The 19,704-nt window shown below is 37.3% G+C and overlaps 1 protein-coding gene across 1 annotated transcript in view; it reads right to left on the bottom strand.

Moving 5' to 3' along the window:
* The window catches only part of LOC144578693 (uncharacterized), a 69,061-nt gene extending 54,062 nt beyond the window's left edge, over nucleotides 1-14,999 (bottom strand). The window contains exon 1 of the mRNA XM_078345886.1: nucleotides 14,945-14,999. Coding sequence (XP_078202012.1) covers nucleotides 14,945-14,999 — 55 coding nt within the window. The remainder of the gene's footprint in view (nucleotides 1-14,944) is intronic.
* Between the last annotated feature and the right edge of the window lie 4,705 nt (nucleotides 15,000-19,704).

The raw sequence follows: 19,704 nt of genomic DNA, 5'->3' as shown, positions 1-19,704 counted from the left end.
CAAAAAGTTGCTGGAGGCTCAACTGATGGTTAGCATTTTTAAAATAGGCTGATCACTAGCAGCATTTTTAAAATAAGGTATGTACTTTTATTTAGACATCATGCTAGTGTACAGTTTATAGACTATAATGTAATATCACTTTAATATGCACTGGAAAGCAAATTTGTGTGACTCGCTTTATTGTGACATTCACTTTATTGTGGTGGACTGAACAGACCCACAGTATCTCCAAGATCTGCCTGTAGGAGCTTCTCTAGACCTTTGATGTTCGGCTGGATATTATAAACACACACCCATTCCTGAATCCAGAAGTTTTTCAATCACAGTGTCAATATCTGTAGGTCGTGAGTGTGCCCATTCAGCATTTACTGAGCTTGACATATGTGCAGTTTATTTGGTTGGCCTTGGGATAAAAAGTGTAAGAAAATATGGTCCATGTTCACAAGGAGCTCAAAAGCTAGTGGGAGAGATATGTGCACAATGAGAATAGGGACCACATCAAGGTGTGTGGTGGAATTAGAGAGACACATGGAAAGAAGGGAGCACTACCTAACCATCGTTGTAAAAATCAATTCTGGTTTGCCAGGTAGACCAAGTGGCATGTTCAGGAAGTGTTGTAGAGTTAGGGAACAACACTTGCAAAGGGCTCAAGACTTAGCATTCTAAGGGAATGCCACTTGTAAGTGATGGAAATATCTAGAAGCCTTTGACTTTTGGATTACTTGGGAATTGCCTCTGATACGTGTGCATTATGTCTGACTTTGGTCTTAGTTGGAGCACAGGCAACCATTAGCCTGATAATATAAATGTTTTGTATTTTATGTGTTTCGACAGTATTCTGAAGCTTATTGAAAAACTGGAAAATGACTGGAGTCTTTTATAGTTTTGTTGTGAATCAACATGGTGAATCTTTTTTTATTCTTGAGTTCGGAATACTTCCTTTGGGGATTATGAAGCAGAATGATCATTTAGAGGAATATTTCAAGGGCAGAAGAAATGGTCTGAACAAAGTGGGAGTATCGTGCCAGAGGGTAGTGAGATGATTCCAGCCCCAGAGAGAAGCCCTGTTGGTCAGTAGAAAATAATGGTGGTAATGTTGGAAGTTAGTCTGAGGGTACAGATAGAATGCAGCCTCTGAGGAAAGATGCTGAATTCAAATTCTAACATTTCCTAGCAGTGTGATTGTGAACTAATCACTTAACCTTTCTGAGATTTAGTTTCCTCGGCTATATATTATAAAATGGAAAAAAAGTTCCTCAACAATTTTTCAGTTTGGAGATAGGATTTAATAAAAGAATATATGTACAATTCTTGACAATATATTCTAAATACATCTTCCTTTTGGTTCTGACTTTGGAGGATATACGATATGAATTTAATATGTACATCAACAATTGCAAATATTTTTTGTTATAGTCCATTTGTACTGCTATAACAAAATACCACAGCTAGGTAATTTGTAAAGAAGAGAAATTTATTTTTCATAGTTCTGGAGTAGGGAGATCAAGGCACTGGCAGATTTGGTGTTTGCTGAGGGCCAGGTCTCCACTTCCAAGATGGCATCTTTTTGTTGCCTCCTCCTGAGACTATAGACACTGTGTAGTCACATAATCAGAAGGTGGAAGGGCAAGAGAGTGCTCCCTTCAACCCCTAGCCCTTTTATAAGGATGTGAATCCTGTCCATGAGGGTGGAATCCTCATGACTTAATCACCTTTCAGAGGCCACACCTCCTAATACTGTTGCATTGGGGATTGTCTCAACATAAATGTTGGAGGAGCACCATCTTTTAAACTAAAGCAGCACTGTACTAAATCCTTGTGTGTGGTGGCTATACAGTGATGAAAAAGTCCTTTTGAAATGTCCTTTTTTGATGAAAAACTGCTTGCCTGGGCCTTAGAAAGTACCATATAAATACTGGTAAGTCACTGAGTTCCTCCTGTTACTCATAATGGTCCCAAATTCTCTACATTTTCACACATGAAAATGTTGCTCACCCACATTCAGAATGCTTTAGTTTCTTTCTAGAAGTGTTGGTGGGTTTTCATGGATCTGTCCCTACTCTTTCACCACCCTAGTTCCTTTAAGGTCAACAGCACACATTTTTAAGGTGTCTAACTAGGATTTGGGTGGCAGTCCATGGCCATGAAATCCAGAGAAAGTAGAATGTTCATATGTAAATTTAAAAATGGCTCTAGTAGAGCATAAACATTTGAATTAACTAATGTAATAAGGTATGTGTTCTAAAGTCTCATTCAATTTTGGGGGTTGTGGCAAATCATGAAGCAGGAAAGAATTTATCCTTAGTCTCTGATGTTTTTAAATTAGTCATATATATCCTCTTTCCTTCTTAGGCTTAGTTTCCTTAGAAGGTTCAGTAAAGTTCAAGATGTTTCCACAGTGGGGCTGTATTTTGCCATCTAGCAAAGGTTCAGCACAGCCTTCCTTCAGGTCACTTCAGCCACGCAAGACAAATGAACTTTCTAGTGCAAAAGGGTATGATTTTATTGTTCCAGGAACATCATTCTTCAAATAAATAGATGTCACAGATTCTCTGAATAGATTTTCCTAATGGTGGCCTTAGACTAGAATTAACTCAGAGTCTCTCTAAGTATGAGTCTGCATGTTTAAAGTATTTGTTGTGTTTTTGAATTCCCTATTAGTGAAAGTCACCACTGCTCATGTAGGGTCACAGAGCAGAAAACTGTTTTGTTTTGTTTTTTCTTGGTTCTTCATTTTCTTAAGCCCTCAAGCCTCAAGCAAATTTTCTCTTCTGCTTCCCAAATATATCTTGAATCCATGTGCTTTTTTTTTTTTCTAATCCAACCTTATACCATCTCTGCACAGGCAGCCTTGGTGGCTCCTAGATGGTTTCTGTGCATCCATTCTGGCCCCTATTGTTCATTTACCCCTCCAGAGCAGCCAAAGGAATCTTGTCAAACACAAATCTTGTTGTTTGGCTTCCTTAAAGCCCTTTAGTAAGATAACCCAACTACATAGTATTTTCTCATTCAACCAGTACTGACTGATGTCTCTGTAAGTTCCTGTCATCAAAGTGTATGCTGGGCATGCAGAGGTAACTAAGACTTTCCTCCTACCCTTAAGGAACATTTAGTCTAGCAAAGCGATTCTTAGTGTTTACTCATTTATCTATAAATATTCATTGAAATCCTATGATTTATCAGCACAGTGCAGAAAAAACTGAAATATAATGAAATGGGTGACTTGAACATACACGCCTGTTTGCTGTTTTAATGATAATTTTGACCTGCTTAGCCTAAATCCAAAGCACATGGTTTTAATCATTATATCAGTTATTTTCTACAGTAATACTGTATAGCAAATAAAAAAAACTCAAATAAGTTCAGCAGTGTTTACTACTTACACAGCTGGAGTGGGTCATCTAAGCAGCTCTATTAATTTTGGTTGGCTTTGCTCACATGTTGGAGTTGACTTGCTTTTGGCTGATCTAGATAGGCATTGGCTGGGGAATAACTAGGGAGATTTGGCTATGTTCTTTGTGCCTTATTCTTCAAGAGGTAGTCTGGGTATGCTCTCATATTGATGACAAAGGATCAAGAAGAGAGCAGGCATGCCTAGTCTCACCATTGCTTTTTAAGCTGTTTGTACATACCTTGCTCACATCACAAGCTGACCAAGACAAATTGTGTAGCTGACTCAAGAGTCAGAATATGTACTGCAAAGTCAAATGGCCAGGATTTGGATCCAGGAAGAATTGAGCCATCATTGTAATGCATCATAATGCTATATTTGTTCTTATTATCATTTGTGTATAACTTGATCATAGAATTTACCAAATTATGTGGAAATACATACTGTCTTAAGGGTTTAACCTTTTCCCAACTCCCAAATGGAAACCCATCATGGATAAAGGCCCTGTCTTCAGCATGACACCTGGCATATAATAAAAGACCAACAAATATGAAACTAATGGAATTATTAGTAGGTTGGTGACTTTGGGCTGTTTACTTGAGATAATTAAGCTTTCTCAGCCTCAGCTTAGTCATTTATAAATAGGCAATAATAATATCTACCACTGCCATTTTTTCTGAGCATTAAGTAGGGAAAAAAGTAAAAGTATATACTGCTTACTCAAAAAAGATGGTTACTTCTCCCCTCCTGCCCTCACCTTCTCCTTTCAGTGCGTTTTTATGAATTTGGGAAAATAGGAAATGTTTTAATTTTGGCTGATTTTTGGCAAGGGGTTATAGAATAGAGACCTCTCAATTCAAAATATCTTCCACATTTTCTACTAATTACTAATTTAGTATAATACTCATCTTAAAAAATTGGGATTTTTTTGGATGCTTAAGCTTATTAACAGTTTGTAGTTTGTCTTGAATTCCTATAATGAAAGGGTAGATTTCCTCTTCCTCATTCCTATAGACAACATATGTTGAAGAGGAAAAGGGAGTTTAGAAGGGTAGTGGAGTGGAATTTTGGGAAATGGGACATTTTGTGGGAGGACAAGCCTGGTGTACGTACTGTGGTGTGTCTGTATATGGGGAGTGCAGGGAGTTGGATAGGCAGATAGAAGAGTGTGTGAGGTCTTCCAGCAGGCAAGACAGGGCTGGTGCGGCAGAGAATAAAAACTTAACTCTTTTTTTCAGTTTTTCTGTACTTTGTAGTTGCAACCTGGGGATCATTGCTGATGCCTGTTATGGATATTCAGTTGTGTTTTATTAGTATTCCTAAATTTAAAAGCATTATATTTTGTCATTGGTCTTTTTCATCCATGAAAGTTTATAAAATTAAAATTACATATGTTATATTTGTGTATACACACATGTATACATATACAAGGCTGCTAATGTAAAGATACTTTTAAAATCTTTGATTTTATGAATTCCTTTTCTTAGCCATTCCTGTAAGTTGACTTTTTTAAACTCTAAAAGTATCTGCAATTCTTTCAGTATTTCTCATCAACAATACTATAGATGACTGTTTAAGCACAAATAAATAAAAAATATTTTTATAGTAATAATCTTTCCCCTCATTGATACATTTGTGTACGATATAGATGGTGACCAAGTGCACAATGAATGGCATTAATACATGGGGCTCTCCATAGGTTTTGAGTCCCTCCAGTGGCTATAATGTTGTCTTTGCCAATTTATAAGGGTATATTTATTCATTTGAACATATATATGTATATATGTATATAATTTGAATATATGTATATATAATTGTACTGCTTTCTTTCTTGCAAACTCCTTCTCCCTAGATGTAGGACAGAGACACATATGGCTTCTATCAATTTAGGGAGTAGCTTTGAGCACATCCTATTAAATTGTCTATTCCCGAAGGCAATACCAACACATTCAGTGAATGTTATTTTTTCCCCACAGTTATGTTCTTGATTGGACCACAAATTTTTTCATAAAACTATACTTGAAAAATAGGACATTCTCGCTTTTTATATATAATCAACCCCTACCCCAACCCATTTTTAGAAAATGCATTTTTTAAAATGAGGCATTAAGTAGATGGCATTTCAGCTCTGAAAAGACACAGTGAGTGTTATTAACACTGTTTTTTTCCAGTTATTTGGTTAAGTTCTTATTCTTTATGTCCATGTATTAATTGGGGCTGGTATAGGTAACAGCCCCCTGCCATTCACATGTCTGGAACATGCTAGATTTGCTGCCAGAATAGTTTTATATCAGTTAATTAGAAGCTCAGATTATTAATTCTAAATGAATTTAAAGTTAGAATAATTTGAAGAATCCTAGCCTTTGAACTTTATTTTGTTCGTTACTAAAGGTTTAAAACATAAAAGAAATTTTCTTCTTTTAGGAAAAAATTATTAATAGGCCCTGCCTTCTCTCCAGGGCATTTTTTTTTTGGTCAGCATTTTTCGAGGTTTAACCTTAACTGCTAAGAGGTATAATCCAGTATATATATTTTGTTTGTTTGTTTTCCCATTGTAACATTTCCTGGTTAGGCTAGATTTTTGCAAGTAATTTGTTTGAGGTATATATGGTGAGGGTGTGTGTTTTACCAGTGACCTGCTGGAAGCCATGATTCACAGGATACATCAGAGAAATTAAAAAATGGACCCAAGTTTCAACAGCATCAGTTTCTTCAATAGAGTACAGTCTTTCTCTAGACTTTTAAATTATACATTGAGAAATTATTTGATAACCTAAAAAGTAAGTTTTCTAACTCCTTTTAAATATTCAAGTATTTGCTACATCTGATGGGTAAATCAGATAATTGCCATTATTCAATTTTCTTACAAAGTGAATCTGAATTTTTTTTTAGATACAGCCTTGCTCTATCACCCATGATGGAGTACAATACTGCAGTCATAGCTTACTACAGCCTCAAACTCCTGTGCTTAAGCAATCCTCCTGTCTCAGCCTCCCAAGTAGCTGGGACTATAGGTGCATGCCACCATACCTGGGTAATTTATTTTTATTTTTAGTAGAGATGAAATCTTGCTATGTTGCTCATGCTGGTCTTGAACTCCTGGCCTCAAGTGACCCTCTCACCTTGGCCTTCAAAAGTGCTGAGATATATTCAAAACCATGCATGGCCTTGAATCTGAAATTTTTATGTGCAAAATGGATCTAAAAATAGTCACAAGAAATTACTGTTTTTGAATATGTAGCATATATATTCTAATATGATACAGTCTTTACCTGCCTCTCAATTATGAATATCAGATATTAGTAATGTTTTTAAAAAGAATGAGTTTATTGGAGAAGCTTTATTAAGTTAAATCTTCTTAATTCAGTATTTTGTTACCTAATCTGTATTGCATTTGCCGTTAATTTTGATTCAATGCTCTGTACTTAATGATTCCCAAACTCCTAAATACCCTTACATGAATAGATTATGCAATGAAGTTGAATTGTATCCTAGGAAGTCAATTAGTACCTCTTCCACCAGTTACCTAGGCCCAGGACAAGATGTTACAGGCTCTTGTGCAATAGAACACTCTTAAGTTCCTGCCCTTATGACAAACAGATACCACATATTGTATATGTGTGAGTGACTGCTTATGTGTACACTCAGTACCAGGCTTAGGTTATGCTGGACTTCTGTTTCTGGCAAAGGCAATTGATATTAGAATCATATTTAAGAGAGTATGCTTCTTCCTTATCTATACCTTGGTAGCACTATATAACTAAATGTTTTATCTATATAGGTTCACTTTACACTCTATTTGGGGTAAATAATACATATTACTGGTTTTCAAATAGAGACATATAAAGAGGAACACAAACAATTTAAATCCTGTCCGATTATTTTATTTAAAATAATCATTCATTTATCCTTTTAGAAAAAAATGTCTATGTCTACCCCCCAGCAGGTAGGTATGTGTCTATGTATACATTTTTGCTTGCACAAAAGTTATCATACTAATGTCATTATTCTTATCTCTTAATGTTTTATAAGGACCACAAAATACTCTGTTGTATAATTATATTATTTATTTAGCCTGTATCAATCATATTGATGAGTGTTCAAGTTGTCTCTAATATTTTACTATTAAAAAGAGTGTTGCAGTTAATATCCTTGGACATATAACTGAGTGGTTCTTTTGCAAATGTACTTATGGAATAAGTTTCTAGCAGGGAATTTTTGGCTCAAAAGAGGATTATTTTTGGCATGGCATGGTAGCTCATGCCTGTAATCTCAACACTTTGGGAGACGGAGGCAGGAGGATGGCTTAGGTTTAGGGGTTTGAAACCAGCTCGGGCAACATAGTGAGACCTTGTCTCTATTAGAATACAAAACAAACAAAAAATTCAGGAGTGGTGGCACACACCTGTAGTCCCAGTTGCTTGGGAGGCTAGGGCAGGAGGATTGCTTGAGCCTCGGAGGTTGAGGCTACAGTGAGCTATGGTCGCACCATTGCACTCTATCTTAGACATGGAGCAAGACTATCTTAAAAAAAAACAAAAATAACATTTTATTTAAGAGCACAGAAAGCAGTGAACTAACTACACACTGCTGAGCCACAGTTTGTTATTGTTTAAGTATATCTGAGTGGCAGAATTTGACCAAGTAAAGTTATTAGAGTAAAAATAAAATTGTACTGAGAGTCACTGGGATATTCTGTGGACTATAAATATGGTGGTAATAGCCTATAATTAACTCTCATCAACTTTAGACATTATTGACTTAAAATTTTTGTCAGAATTTCCCCCCCGTCGTTTCACAAGCAGTCCAAAAACATTCTCAGGGTCCATTTTAGATCAAAGACCATTAAAAAATTAAACTAGCCACAAACTTCCTGTGCCTAACTACATCTTCAAAAGTGGACACTCTAAGGAAAACTCTGTTGTTATGTTCAGAAATAAGTTTGTGCTTTTAATTAATGAATGTGTTTTCCCTCCTTCAGGTGAAAGGAAAAATTTTGGAAAAGTAAAACACTGAAGAGACATAGTATTGCTCCTATAACTTGGAACTGGAGAGGAGGCAAGATGCTGGCATAGCTGTTGAACTGGGAACCTGCTATGCCAACATATTGCCATCTTTCCTGTCTGACAGCAGCCATAGCCACCTGTATGCCAGTCCTTCGTGTATTGCTATGTACCTGAGCCCTTCCTTGGATGTGGATTTCCATGACATGGCCTTTCTCGCCTCCCTGACCTCCTGTCCTGCTATACATTGAGTCCTACCATGAATTCATTCCATGCTAGCCACATTGGCCTGTAAGGCTGTTCCTTGGGCACACCTAGAATATTCTTCCCTCTTAACTTTCCTACCTTTCATTCATCATTTGGACCTCAATGAGGACATCGTCTCCTCAGAGAAGCCTTCTATAACCATGCTATCTAAAACACTCCAGCACTCCAATCACCTTTTTTTTAAATTGCATTTTAGGTTTTGGGGTACATGTGAAGAACATGCAAGATAGTTGCATAGGTACACACGTGGCAGTGTGAGTTGCTGCCTTCCTCTTTTTTACCTATATCTGGCATTTCTCCCCATGCTATTTCTCCCCAACTTCTCCCCCTGCTGTCCCTCCCCTATTCCCCCCAACAGACCCCAGTGTGTAGTGCTCCCCTCCCTGTGTCCATGTGTTCTCGTTGTTCATCACCCGCCTATGAGTGAGAACATGTGGTATTTCATTTTCTGTTCTTGTGTCAGTTTGCTGAGAATGATGTTCTCCAGGATCATCCATGTCCTTACAAAGGACACGAACTCATCATTTTTGATTGCTGCATAATATTTCATGGTATATATGTGCCACATTTTCCCAGTCCAGTCTATCATCAATGGACATTTGGGTTGGTTCCAGGTCTTTGCTATTGTAAACAGTGCTGCAATGAACATTCATGTGCATGTGTCCTTATAGTAGAACGATTTACAGTCGGTCGGATATATACCCAGTAATGGGATTGCTGGATCAAATGGAATTTCTATTTCTAGGTCCTTGAGTAATCGCCACACTGTCTTCCACAATGGTTGAACTAATTTACACTCCCACCAGCAGTGTAAGTGTTCCTATTTCTCCACATCCTCTCCAGCATCTGTTGTCTCCAGATTTTTTAATGATTGCCATTCTAACTGGCGTGAGATGGTATCTCAATGTAGTTTTGATTTACATTTCTCTAATGACCAGTGAGGATGAGCATTTTTTCATATGTTTGTTGGCCTGATATATGTCTTCTTTTTTAAAGTGTCTGTTCATATCCTTTGCCCACTTTTGAATGGGCTTGTTTGGGTTTTTCTTGTAAATCTGTTTGAGTTCTTTGTAAATTCTGGATATCAGCCCTTTGTCAGATGGGTAAACTGCAAAATTTTTTTCCCATTCTGTTGGTTGCCGATTCACTCTAATGACTGTTTCTTTTGCCATGCAGAAGCTGTGGAGTTTGATTAGGTCCCATTTGTCTATTTTGGCTTTTGTTGCCAATGCTTTTGGTGTTTTGGTCATGAAGTCTTTGCCTACTCCTATGTCCTGGATGGTTTTGCCTAGATTTTCTTCTAGGGTTTTTATGGTGTTGGGTCTTATGTTTAAGTCTTTAATCCATCTGGAGTTAATTTTAGTGTAAGGTGTCAGGAGGGGGTCTAGTTTCTGCTTTCTGCACATGGCTAGCCAGTTTTCCTAACACCATTTATTAAACAGGGAATCCTTTCCCCATTGCTTGTTTTTGTCAGGGTTATCAAAGATTGTATGGTTGTAGATATGTTGTGTTGCCTCCGATGCCTCTGTTCTGTTCCATTGGTCTACATCTCTGTTTTGGTACCAGTACCATGCTGTTTTGATTACTGTAGCCTTGCAGTATAGTTTGAAGTCCGGTAGTATGTTGCCTTCTGCGGTGTTCTTTTTGCTTAGAATTATGCGGACTCTCTTTTGGTTCCATATGAAGTTTAAGGTGGTTTTTTCCAGTTCTGTGAAGAAGGTCATTAGTAGCTTGATGGGGATAGCGTTGAATCTGTAAATTACTTTGGGCAGTATGGCCATTTTCACGATATTGATTCTTCCTAACCATGAACATGGAATATTTCTCCATCTGTTTGTGTCCTCTCTTATTTCATTGAGCAGTGGTTTGTCATTCTGCCTGAAAAGGTCCTTTACGTTCCTTGTTAGTTGTATTTCTAGGTATTTTATTCTCTTTGTAGCAATTGTGAATGGCAGTTCGTTCTTGATTTGGCTCTCTTTAAGTCTGTTATTGGTGTTTAGGAATGCTTGTGATTATTGCACATTGGTTTTGTATCCTGAGACTTTGCTGAAGTTGCTTATCAGTTTCAGGAGTTTTCGGGCTGAGACAATGGGGTCTTCTAGATATACTATCATGTCATCTGCAAATAGAGACAATTTGGCTTCCTCCTTTCCTATTTGAATACCCTTTATTTCTTTTTCTTGCCTTATTGCTCTAGCTAGAACTTCCAGTGCTATGTTGAATAGGAGTGGTGAGAGAGGGCATCCTTGTCTAGTGCCAGATTTCAAAGGGAATGCTTCCAATATTTGCCCATTCAGTATGATATTGGCTGTTGGTTTGTCGTAAATAGCTTTTATTATTTTGAGATATGTTTCATCAATAACTAGTTTATTGAGAGTTTTTATCATAAAGGGCTGTTGAATTTTGTCATAGGCCTTCTCTGCGTCAATTGATAATCATGTGGTTTTAGTTTTTGGTTCTGTTTATGTGGTGAATTATTTATATAGACTTGTGTATATTGAACCAGCCTTGCATCCCCAGGATGAATTCTACTTGATCATGGTGGATAAGCTTTTTGATGTGCTGTTGCAATCGGTTTGCCAGTATTTTATTAAAGATTTTTGCATCTATTTTCATCATGGATATTGGCCTGAAGTGTTCTTTTCTTGTTGAGCCTCTGCCGAGTTTTGGTATCAGAATGATGTTGGTCTCATAAAATGAATTGGGAAGGATTCCTTCTTTTTGGATTATTTGGAATAGTTTCAGAAGGAATGGTAACAGTTCCTTTTTGTGTGTCTGGTAGAATTTGGCTGTGAACCCATCTGGACCTGGGCTTTTGGCGTGTGGTAGGCTCTTAATTGCTGCCTCAACATCAGATCTTGTTACTGGTCTATTCATGGTTTCAACTTCTTCCTGGTTTAGGCTTGGGAGGACACAAGTGTCCAGGAATCTATTTATTTCTTCCAGGTTTACTAGTTTATCTGCATAGAGTTGTTTGTAATATTCTCTGATGATGGTTTGAATTCCTGTGGAGTCAGTGGTGATATCCCCTTTGTCATTTTGTATTGCATCTATTTGATTCTTCTCCCTTTTCTTTTTTGTTAATCTGGCTAGCGGTCTGTCTATTTTGTTGATCTTTTCAAAAAACCAGCTCCTGGATTTATTGATTTTTTGATGATTTTTTATTGTGTGTCTCTATCTCCATCAGTTCTGATCTGATCATAGTTATTTCTTGTCTTCTGCTAGCTTTTGAGGTTTTTTTTTGATCTTGTTCCTCTAGATCTTTCAATTTTGATGATAGGGTGTCGATTTTGGATCTTTCCTCCCTTCTCTGGTGGGCACTTACTGCTATATATTTTCCCGTAGAGACTGCTTTAAATGTGTCCCAGAGATTCCAGTACGTTGTGTCTTCATTCTCATTGGTTTCAAAGAACATCTTTATTTCTGCCTTCATTTCATTGTTTATCCAGTCGACATCCAGTTGTTTCGTTTCCATAAAGTTGTGTGGTTCTGAGTTAATTTCTTAATCCTGGATTCTAATTTGAGTGCACTGTGATCTGAGAGACAGTTACGATTTCCGTTCTTTTGCATTTGCTGAGGAGTGATTTACTTCCAATTATGTGGTCAATTTGGAGTAGATACCATGCAGTGCTGAGAAGAATGTATATTCTGTGGATTTGGGGGTGGAGATTTTTGTAGATGTCTATTAGGTCTGCTTGGTCCAGATCGGAGTTCAAGTTCTGGATATCCTTGTTAATTTTCTGTCTCACTAATCTAATATTGACAGTGGAGTGTTAACGTCTCCCGCTATTATTGTGTGGGACTCTAAGCCTTTTTGTAGGTCATTAAGAACTTGCTCTAAATACCCGGGTGCTCCTGTATTGGGTGCATATATATTAAGGATCGCTAGTTCTTCTTGATACATTGATCCTTTTACCATTATGTAATATCCTTCTTTGTCTCTTTTGATCTTTGTTTGTTTAAAGTCCATTTGATTGGAGACTAGGATTGCAACTCCTGCTTTGTTTTACTCTCCATTTGCTTGATAAATCTTCCTCCATCCCTTTATTTTGAGCCTATGTGTGTCCTGGCACCTGACTTGGGTTTCCTGAATACAGCACACAGATAGATTTTGACTTTGTATCCAATTGGACAGTCTGTGTCTTTTTGATTGGGGCATTTATTCCATTTACATTTAAGGTTAATACTGTTATATGTGAATTTGATCCTGCAATTTTGATGCTAGCTGGCTGTTTTGCCTGTTAGTTGACACATTTTCTTCATTGTGTTGATGGTCTTTAACATTTGGTACATTTTTGGAGTGGCTGATACTGGTTGTTCGTTTCCTCGTTTAGTTCTTCCAGGAGCTCTTGTAAGGCAGGACTGGTGGTGATGAAATCTATCAGCAATTGCTTGTCCATAAAGGATTTTCTTTCTCCTTCTCTTATGAAGCTTAGTTTGGCTGGATATGAAATTCTAGGTTGAAAGTTCTTTTGTTTAAGGATGTTGAATATTGGCCCCCACTCTCTTCTGGCTTGTAGCATTTCTGCTGAGAGATCTGCTGTGAGTCTGATGGGCTTCCCTTTGTGGGTAACCCGACCTTTCTCTCTGACTGCCCTTAGCATTTTTTCCTTCATTTCAACCCTGGTGAATCTGATGATATGTGCCTTAGAGTTGATCTTCTTGAGGAATATCTTTCTGGTGTTCTCTGTATTTCCTGGACTTGAATGTTGGCCTGCCTTGCTTGGTTGGAGAAGTTCTCCTGGATAATATCCTGAAGAGTGTTTTCCAGCTTGAATTCATTCTCTCCATCACATTCAGATACACCTGTCAAACCTAGATAGGTCTTTTCACATAATCCCGTATTTCTTGGAGGCTTTGTTATTTTCTTTTTCCTCTTTTTTCTCTGATCTTGCCTTCTTTTATTTCATTGAGTTGATCTTCAGTCTCTGATATCCTTTCTTCTGGTTGGTTGATTCAGCTATTGAAGCTTATGTATGCTTCACAAAGTTCTCATGCTGTGTTTTTCAGCTCCATCAAGTTGTTTATATTCTTCTCTAAGCTGTTTCTTTTAGTTAGCATCTCATCTAAACTTTTTTTCTAGGTTCTTAGTTTCTTTGCATTGGGTTAGCACATGTACTTTTAGTTCTGAGAAGTATTACCCACCTTCTGAAGCCTGTTTCTCAGTTCATCAGATTCATTCTCCATCCATCTTTAATCCCTAGCTAGTGAGGAGTTGTGATCCTTTGGAGGAGGAGAGGCATACTGGTTTTTGGCATTTTCATCCTTTTTGTGCTGGTTTCTTCACATCTTAGTGGTTTTATCTACCTGTGGTCTTTGTAGTTGGTGACTTTCATCTGGGGTCTCAGAGTGGAAGTCCTTTTTGTTGATGTTGAAGCTATTTCTTTCTGCTTCTTAGTTTTCCTCCTAACAGTCAGGCCCCTCTGCTGCAGGACCGCTGGAGGTCCACTCCAGACCCTGCTCACCTGGGGATCACCTGGGGGCTGCAGAACAGCAATGGTGGCCATGGGTTTCTTCCTCTGCTATCCTTGTCCCAAAAGCTTACCCACCAGAAATCGGCCTGAGCTCTCCTTTATGAGGTATCTCTTTGGGCATACCCGGGTCAGGGAGTTGCTTGAGGAGACAGTCTGTCCCTTATAAGAGCTCAGGTGCTGTGCTGGGAGCTCTACTGTTCCATGCAGAGATGCTGAGCAGGTACCTTTAAGTCTGCTGCAGCTGTCCTCATAACTGCCTCTTTTCCCAGGTGCTCTGTCCTAGGAAGGTCGGCTTTATTTATAAGTTCCAGTTGTGCTGCTGCCTTTTTTCATAGATGTCCTGCCCCACACGGAGTAGTCTAGTCACAGTCTGCCAGCAGAGGTGTTGCTGAGCTGCCACAGGTTCTGCCCAGCTGCTGTGTGAACTGCCTCAGTAGGGGCGGACTGCCTCAGCAGTGGGAAACTCCCTTCCCTGCACTGAGCTGGACAGTCCTGGGTCCAGCTGCACTTGCTGTGAAACTCTCAATCCAGGGTATTTCAGATTACTCGTTTTGTGGGGGAGTTACCCACTGAGCCAGATCACCTGGCTCCCTGTCTCAGCCCCCTCCCTTTCAGTTGAATGGGCGGCTCTGTCTCCCAGGCATTCCAGGTGCCTGTTGAAATGGCTGCCCAGATTTGTGTGAATTTCAGGGCTCCAACATGGCACTGGCTGAAACCACCATGCTGAAAACTCATGGTGCTTTTTGGCCCGGGGAATATCCTGGTCTTTGGGCAGTGAAAACTTGTTTAGAAATGCAGTGAGCACTCACCCTCCACACTGTTCTCGCTGAGAGCTGCACTCCGGAGCTGTTTCTCTTTGGCCATCTTGGATCTCCCCCCATCACTGATGCGCTCTTAAGTCATTTAATCTCTGGGCCACAGTTTACACAAATGTAAAATGAGAATACTACTACTGACCCCATAGGATCCTTGAGATAAGGAAATAAAGTACTTTAGTCAGATGGTTCTTATCACGTCTAAAAATTTAGTGTCTCTAAAATTCTTGACATATGCATATTAGTAGACACTCAACAAATTTAATTATTTCACTACTAAGAAAAAAGCTTTCTTTAGTTAGAGACAAGGTGTTTTACATGAAATGTGTGGAAATCCTATGCCAGAACTATACTAAGTGTGGAATTCTTTGTAAAGACATAGAAATCTGGAGAGATCAAGGAGTTAATTGTCAAGGATTTCATATTCTTCTCCTGGTTAGTTCACATTCCTCATCTTCCTTTGTTTCTAGAGTTACTAATTATCTGTAGATTTCTTTTAAAAGTAGTTTTTATATATTCACTTTAAAGAATAATAATGTTCAATAAATATGATTGTATTTTAATGTTTGGTAAACACTGTTTGATATGTTTTAAGCATTGAAGTTTTAATAAAAAGATTTGCTTTTAATAAATAAAATTTCTTGTTAATTTTAATGTTTTTCCAAGAAATAAAATAGCAATCACTATTCTCAGTTGTCATTATTTATTATTACTGAGGTAATTAAAACATATAGAAAGATGACATTATACCATCATTTCATGCCTCTTAGAGTATATTAAACTAAGCTGCTAATTTAACAAAAATGTATAACACAAAAGTGTGGCAATTTAAATCTACAATGTTTATAAGCATCTGTTTGTATAAGGATAATTGATTTAAATGCATCATTTGAAAGCCAATATGACAATTAAGTACTGTAAGTAGCATTAGGTACTTTCCTAATCTAAAGTGTATATAGATGTATTGTTTCAATCTTGTTGGCTTCTATATTTAACACCTTGTTTTGTTCTTTTAATTCTTGAGGTTACTAGCTAGAAATGAACATACAGAACAATAGCCACTAACCCTAGAGGATTAGAAAGATCACATTATACCATTATTTCATGCCTTTTTTGAGTATATTAATCTTAGTGAGGACATTATCTCCTCAGAGAAGCCTTCTGTAACCATGCTATCTAAAATCCTCAGCACTCCAGTCATCCTTTATCCCATTACTCTGATAATGTTTTTTTCAGAAACATTAGTGCTCCCTGAAACATATTTGTTTACTTGTTTAGTGTCATTTCTCACATACTACTATATAAGCTTCTTGAGGGTCAGGGACCTTGTTAGGGAAAACCACTGCATCCGTAGAGTGTGACACATAGGCTCTCAGTACATATTTTTGAAACTCTACTCTGATGCAAAAGAGATGTCAAATACTTATATTTTTCACATTACAAATGTGATTGGTGAAACCCCTGGCACATAATTCTGTTAATTTAACAAAAATGTATAGCACAAAAGTGAGGTAGTTTTAGTCTACAACTTTTATAAGCATCTCTTTATATAAGGATAATTCATTTAAAGACATCGTTGTACAAGCTGATCTTGCCTATGAAGAATTTAAAGAACTCACAAAACAGCTCTAGCTGAAAATTGAGATTCATAGTGCCTTATTCCTTCTTTATCTTGATAGTAAAGATAATTTGTTGCAGAGTCAATTGGCCAGGACATACAGTTTATTACAAGAACTGGTTTATTTATTTATTTTACCTATGACTTAATTTTAAAAACTTGTTTCATGAGTTTATTTGGGCTTTTTTTGCCTTTTGCAGAGTTCCATATACCCTCACCTACATCAGTTACAGAAATATCCAGTGACTTCTTGACCCCAGCATAGTTGATGAGAGGGTTCCATGTGTGGAAATGAACATTACTTGCTAAGCACAATCCTCCGCATCTGAATATGTTTTACTCTAATTACTAAACACCTGAAGCTTCTTTTTCGATTCCAAGTGAACAGTGTTTGCGGAGAGAAACCCAAATCCCTAAAACTTGGGAACATCAGTGTAAGAGACTAAAAATTAATATTCTAAAGTGTCCAGTAACTTCTCGAAGTCAGTGGTTTTTAAACTTCATTGTTGTATTATCAGCCACCTAAAGAGCTTGTTTAGAAATGCAGATTCCCAAACCATTCCCTAGACATTCTGATTTAATACATCTTGGCTGAGATGTATGAGACAAGAATCTTCATTTTTAATTAGAATCCTCCTATTGATTCTCATCCAGCTTGACAAAGAACTGTAGTTTGAGGCTGGGCGGGGTGGCTCACGCCTGTAATCTCGACACTTTGGGAGGTGAGACAGGTGGATCACCTGAGGTCAGGAGTTCGAGACAAGCCTGGCAGACGTGGTGAAACCCTTGTCTCAACTAAAAATACAAAAATTAGCCAGGTGCATTGACATGTGCCTGTAATCTTAGCTACTTGGGAGGCTAAGGCAGGAGAATGACTTGAGCCAGGGGAGGTTGGGTGAGCTGAGATCATACCACTGCACTTCAGCCTGGGTGACAGAGCAAGACTCCAGCTTAAAAACAAACAACAACAAAAACTATACTGTCCTTAGTCAGCGGGCAGATTTTTTAAAATCTTGTACAATTCCCAATATAAAACTTGGTCGTGGTCGTCAATGCAGCCTGCTTTCCCACTGTATCTGTGCTTATGGAAAACTGGAACAAGGCTTTGTAATTGTGCTTCATACTCTGAGGTTTCTTACATAAACAGCCTTATAACTATCCACAGGAGTACTCACTGCACCATGTATGAGGTGATGGTGATATGTTTCTGCAGAGTTTTTAACTTCAATGATTTTTTTCTCCATTGGCCCATATTATAATTTTTAAAATGTTTTAGTTTTTTTTGTGTGTGTGATTGACTTGATGTTAACCCAAACCCTTTGTCTCTAAATAGTCTTCCTTCTCTGGGATTTTTGTCAAATTGTAAATGATATATGAGCTCCTTTGGGCTACAGACTAGGTCTAATTAATGCAGAAGGGGAATTTTCAAAATTTTTGTGACTCTTACTGTGATAAGTCTTTCTGTAAACTAAAGGATCATAAATTGAGCTATTACTTATTCTTGCAGATTTAAAAAATTGAGATATCTTTTCCTTTATGAGGTAGTGTGGTATAATAGGGTGTCAGAATGAAATGCACAAAGATCTGGGTTCTAGTCCCAGTTCTGCCATTTTCTGGCCCTGTGCATGAATTGGGACAGATTATTTAATCTGTTTTATTATTTGTCAATTGGGGGTAATAGCAGGAGAGTTTATATCATATATTAGAAAGAAAAGAGGGAAAGCAAAATACAGCTGTGAAAACTATGTAAGCAAATTGGAAGACAATTTGTTAAAAAAATGTTTTTTAAAGTAATTGTATTTAAATTTATTTCCATGTCCTACTGCTTTATATTGTTTTTGTCTAACTTAAATGTGAGAAACAGCAGAGTCTAGGTAGAAGGTAGATAACCTTTGTTCTCAGCCAAACTGAATCACTTATTTGCTAATTAATTCCAGTCAAAAACAGAAGAAATGTGGTATTTTAGTTTTATATTGAGGAAAGGTCCTGCTTCTCTTACTCTATTTAAAAGCCTAGAATACAATGATAATTATTCTATGACTCATATTGGCTTGTTATGAAATTCAAAACAGGTAAAATATATAAAACTGCTTTGAGAATGGTAAGAAGCTATGCAAGGAAAAGTTCTAAGATATGGTTTATAAATTCTTCTCAACCCTCCCTCTTTCCTTTCATTCCTACAAAAGTTTGCTTTTGAGATCATTAAAATTTTTTTAAAATTAAAATATTTTATTCTAAGCCTGGCTATGCCAAAGTAAAAGTTCTAAGATATGGTTTATAAATTCTGCTCAACCCTCCTTCTTTCCTTTCATTCCTACAAAAGTTTGCTTTTGAAATAATTAAAATTTTTAAAAAATTAAAATATTTTTTTTCTAAGCCTGGCTATGCTGTTTTAATTTGTAGAATTTTCATCGTTTTCTGTTATATTTGTAGCAGCTAGAATGATAGATTTGTGTGTTGAGACCATGTCCTTTCAGCTATCTCATCTAGGAATGCAGAAGCAGAAATGTGGGCAGGCTGAGAGGATCCACTACAATGGATTTCCTATTGAATCACCACTTGTCTTAAAACCACATTAAAGCCAGGAACAGTAGCACACACTTATAATCCCAGCTACTCTGGAGGCTGGGGCAGGAGGATGGCTGCATCCCAGGAATTTAGGCCAGCCTGATTAACATAGCAAGACCCTGTCTTGTAAAACAAAACAAAACCATTAAAACCAAAGAATTTTCAGTTTTCACTGAAACTTAGATGATATTCTTATTTATTTATAAATATTTTGTGTATTTATTTAATGCTATATATTAGAAAAATACATAGTATCTCCTTTTAAAAGTAAGTTTGTTTTAATGTTTAAAAAATTAATTCAAATAAGACATTAAGATGTTTATAGTCAAGGAATATGACAAAAATTGTGAAAGTGGTGCTCAAGTAGCCAAACTTCAGGAAATCTAATAGGAGTGTGAGTAAGCAAGATCCATCTGTTGTGTAGCTGGGGAAGACTTTATAGAGGACACATTAGATGTTACCTAAGTTTCTTGAATGCATGGTTCAGTTTCATAAGTATGGTTAGGTATTATTCTTAGATGAAGAAAATTTTAGTTTAAAGGGAGTTAGGGTTTTGCCCATGAACTAC

This window comes from Callithrix jacchus, chromosome 1 (genome assembly GCF_049354715.1).
Source record: "Callithrix jacchus isolate 240 chromosome 1, calJac240_pri, whole genome shotgun sequence".
Lineage (NCBI taxonomy): Eukaryota > Metazoa > Chordata > Mammalia > Primates > Cebidae > Callithrix > Callithrix jacchus.
The sequence above is the reverse complement of the archived record's forward strand: the minus strand, read 5'-3'. Positions and strand labels throughout refer to the sequence as shown.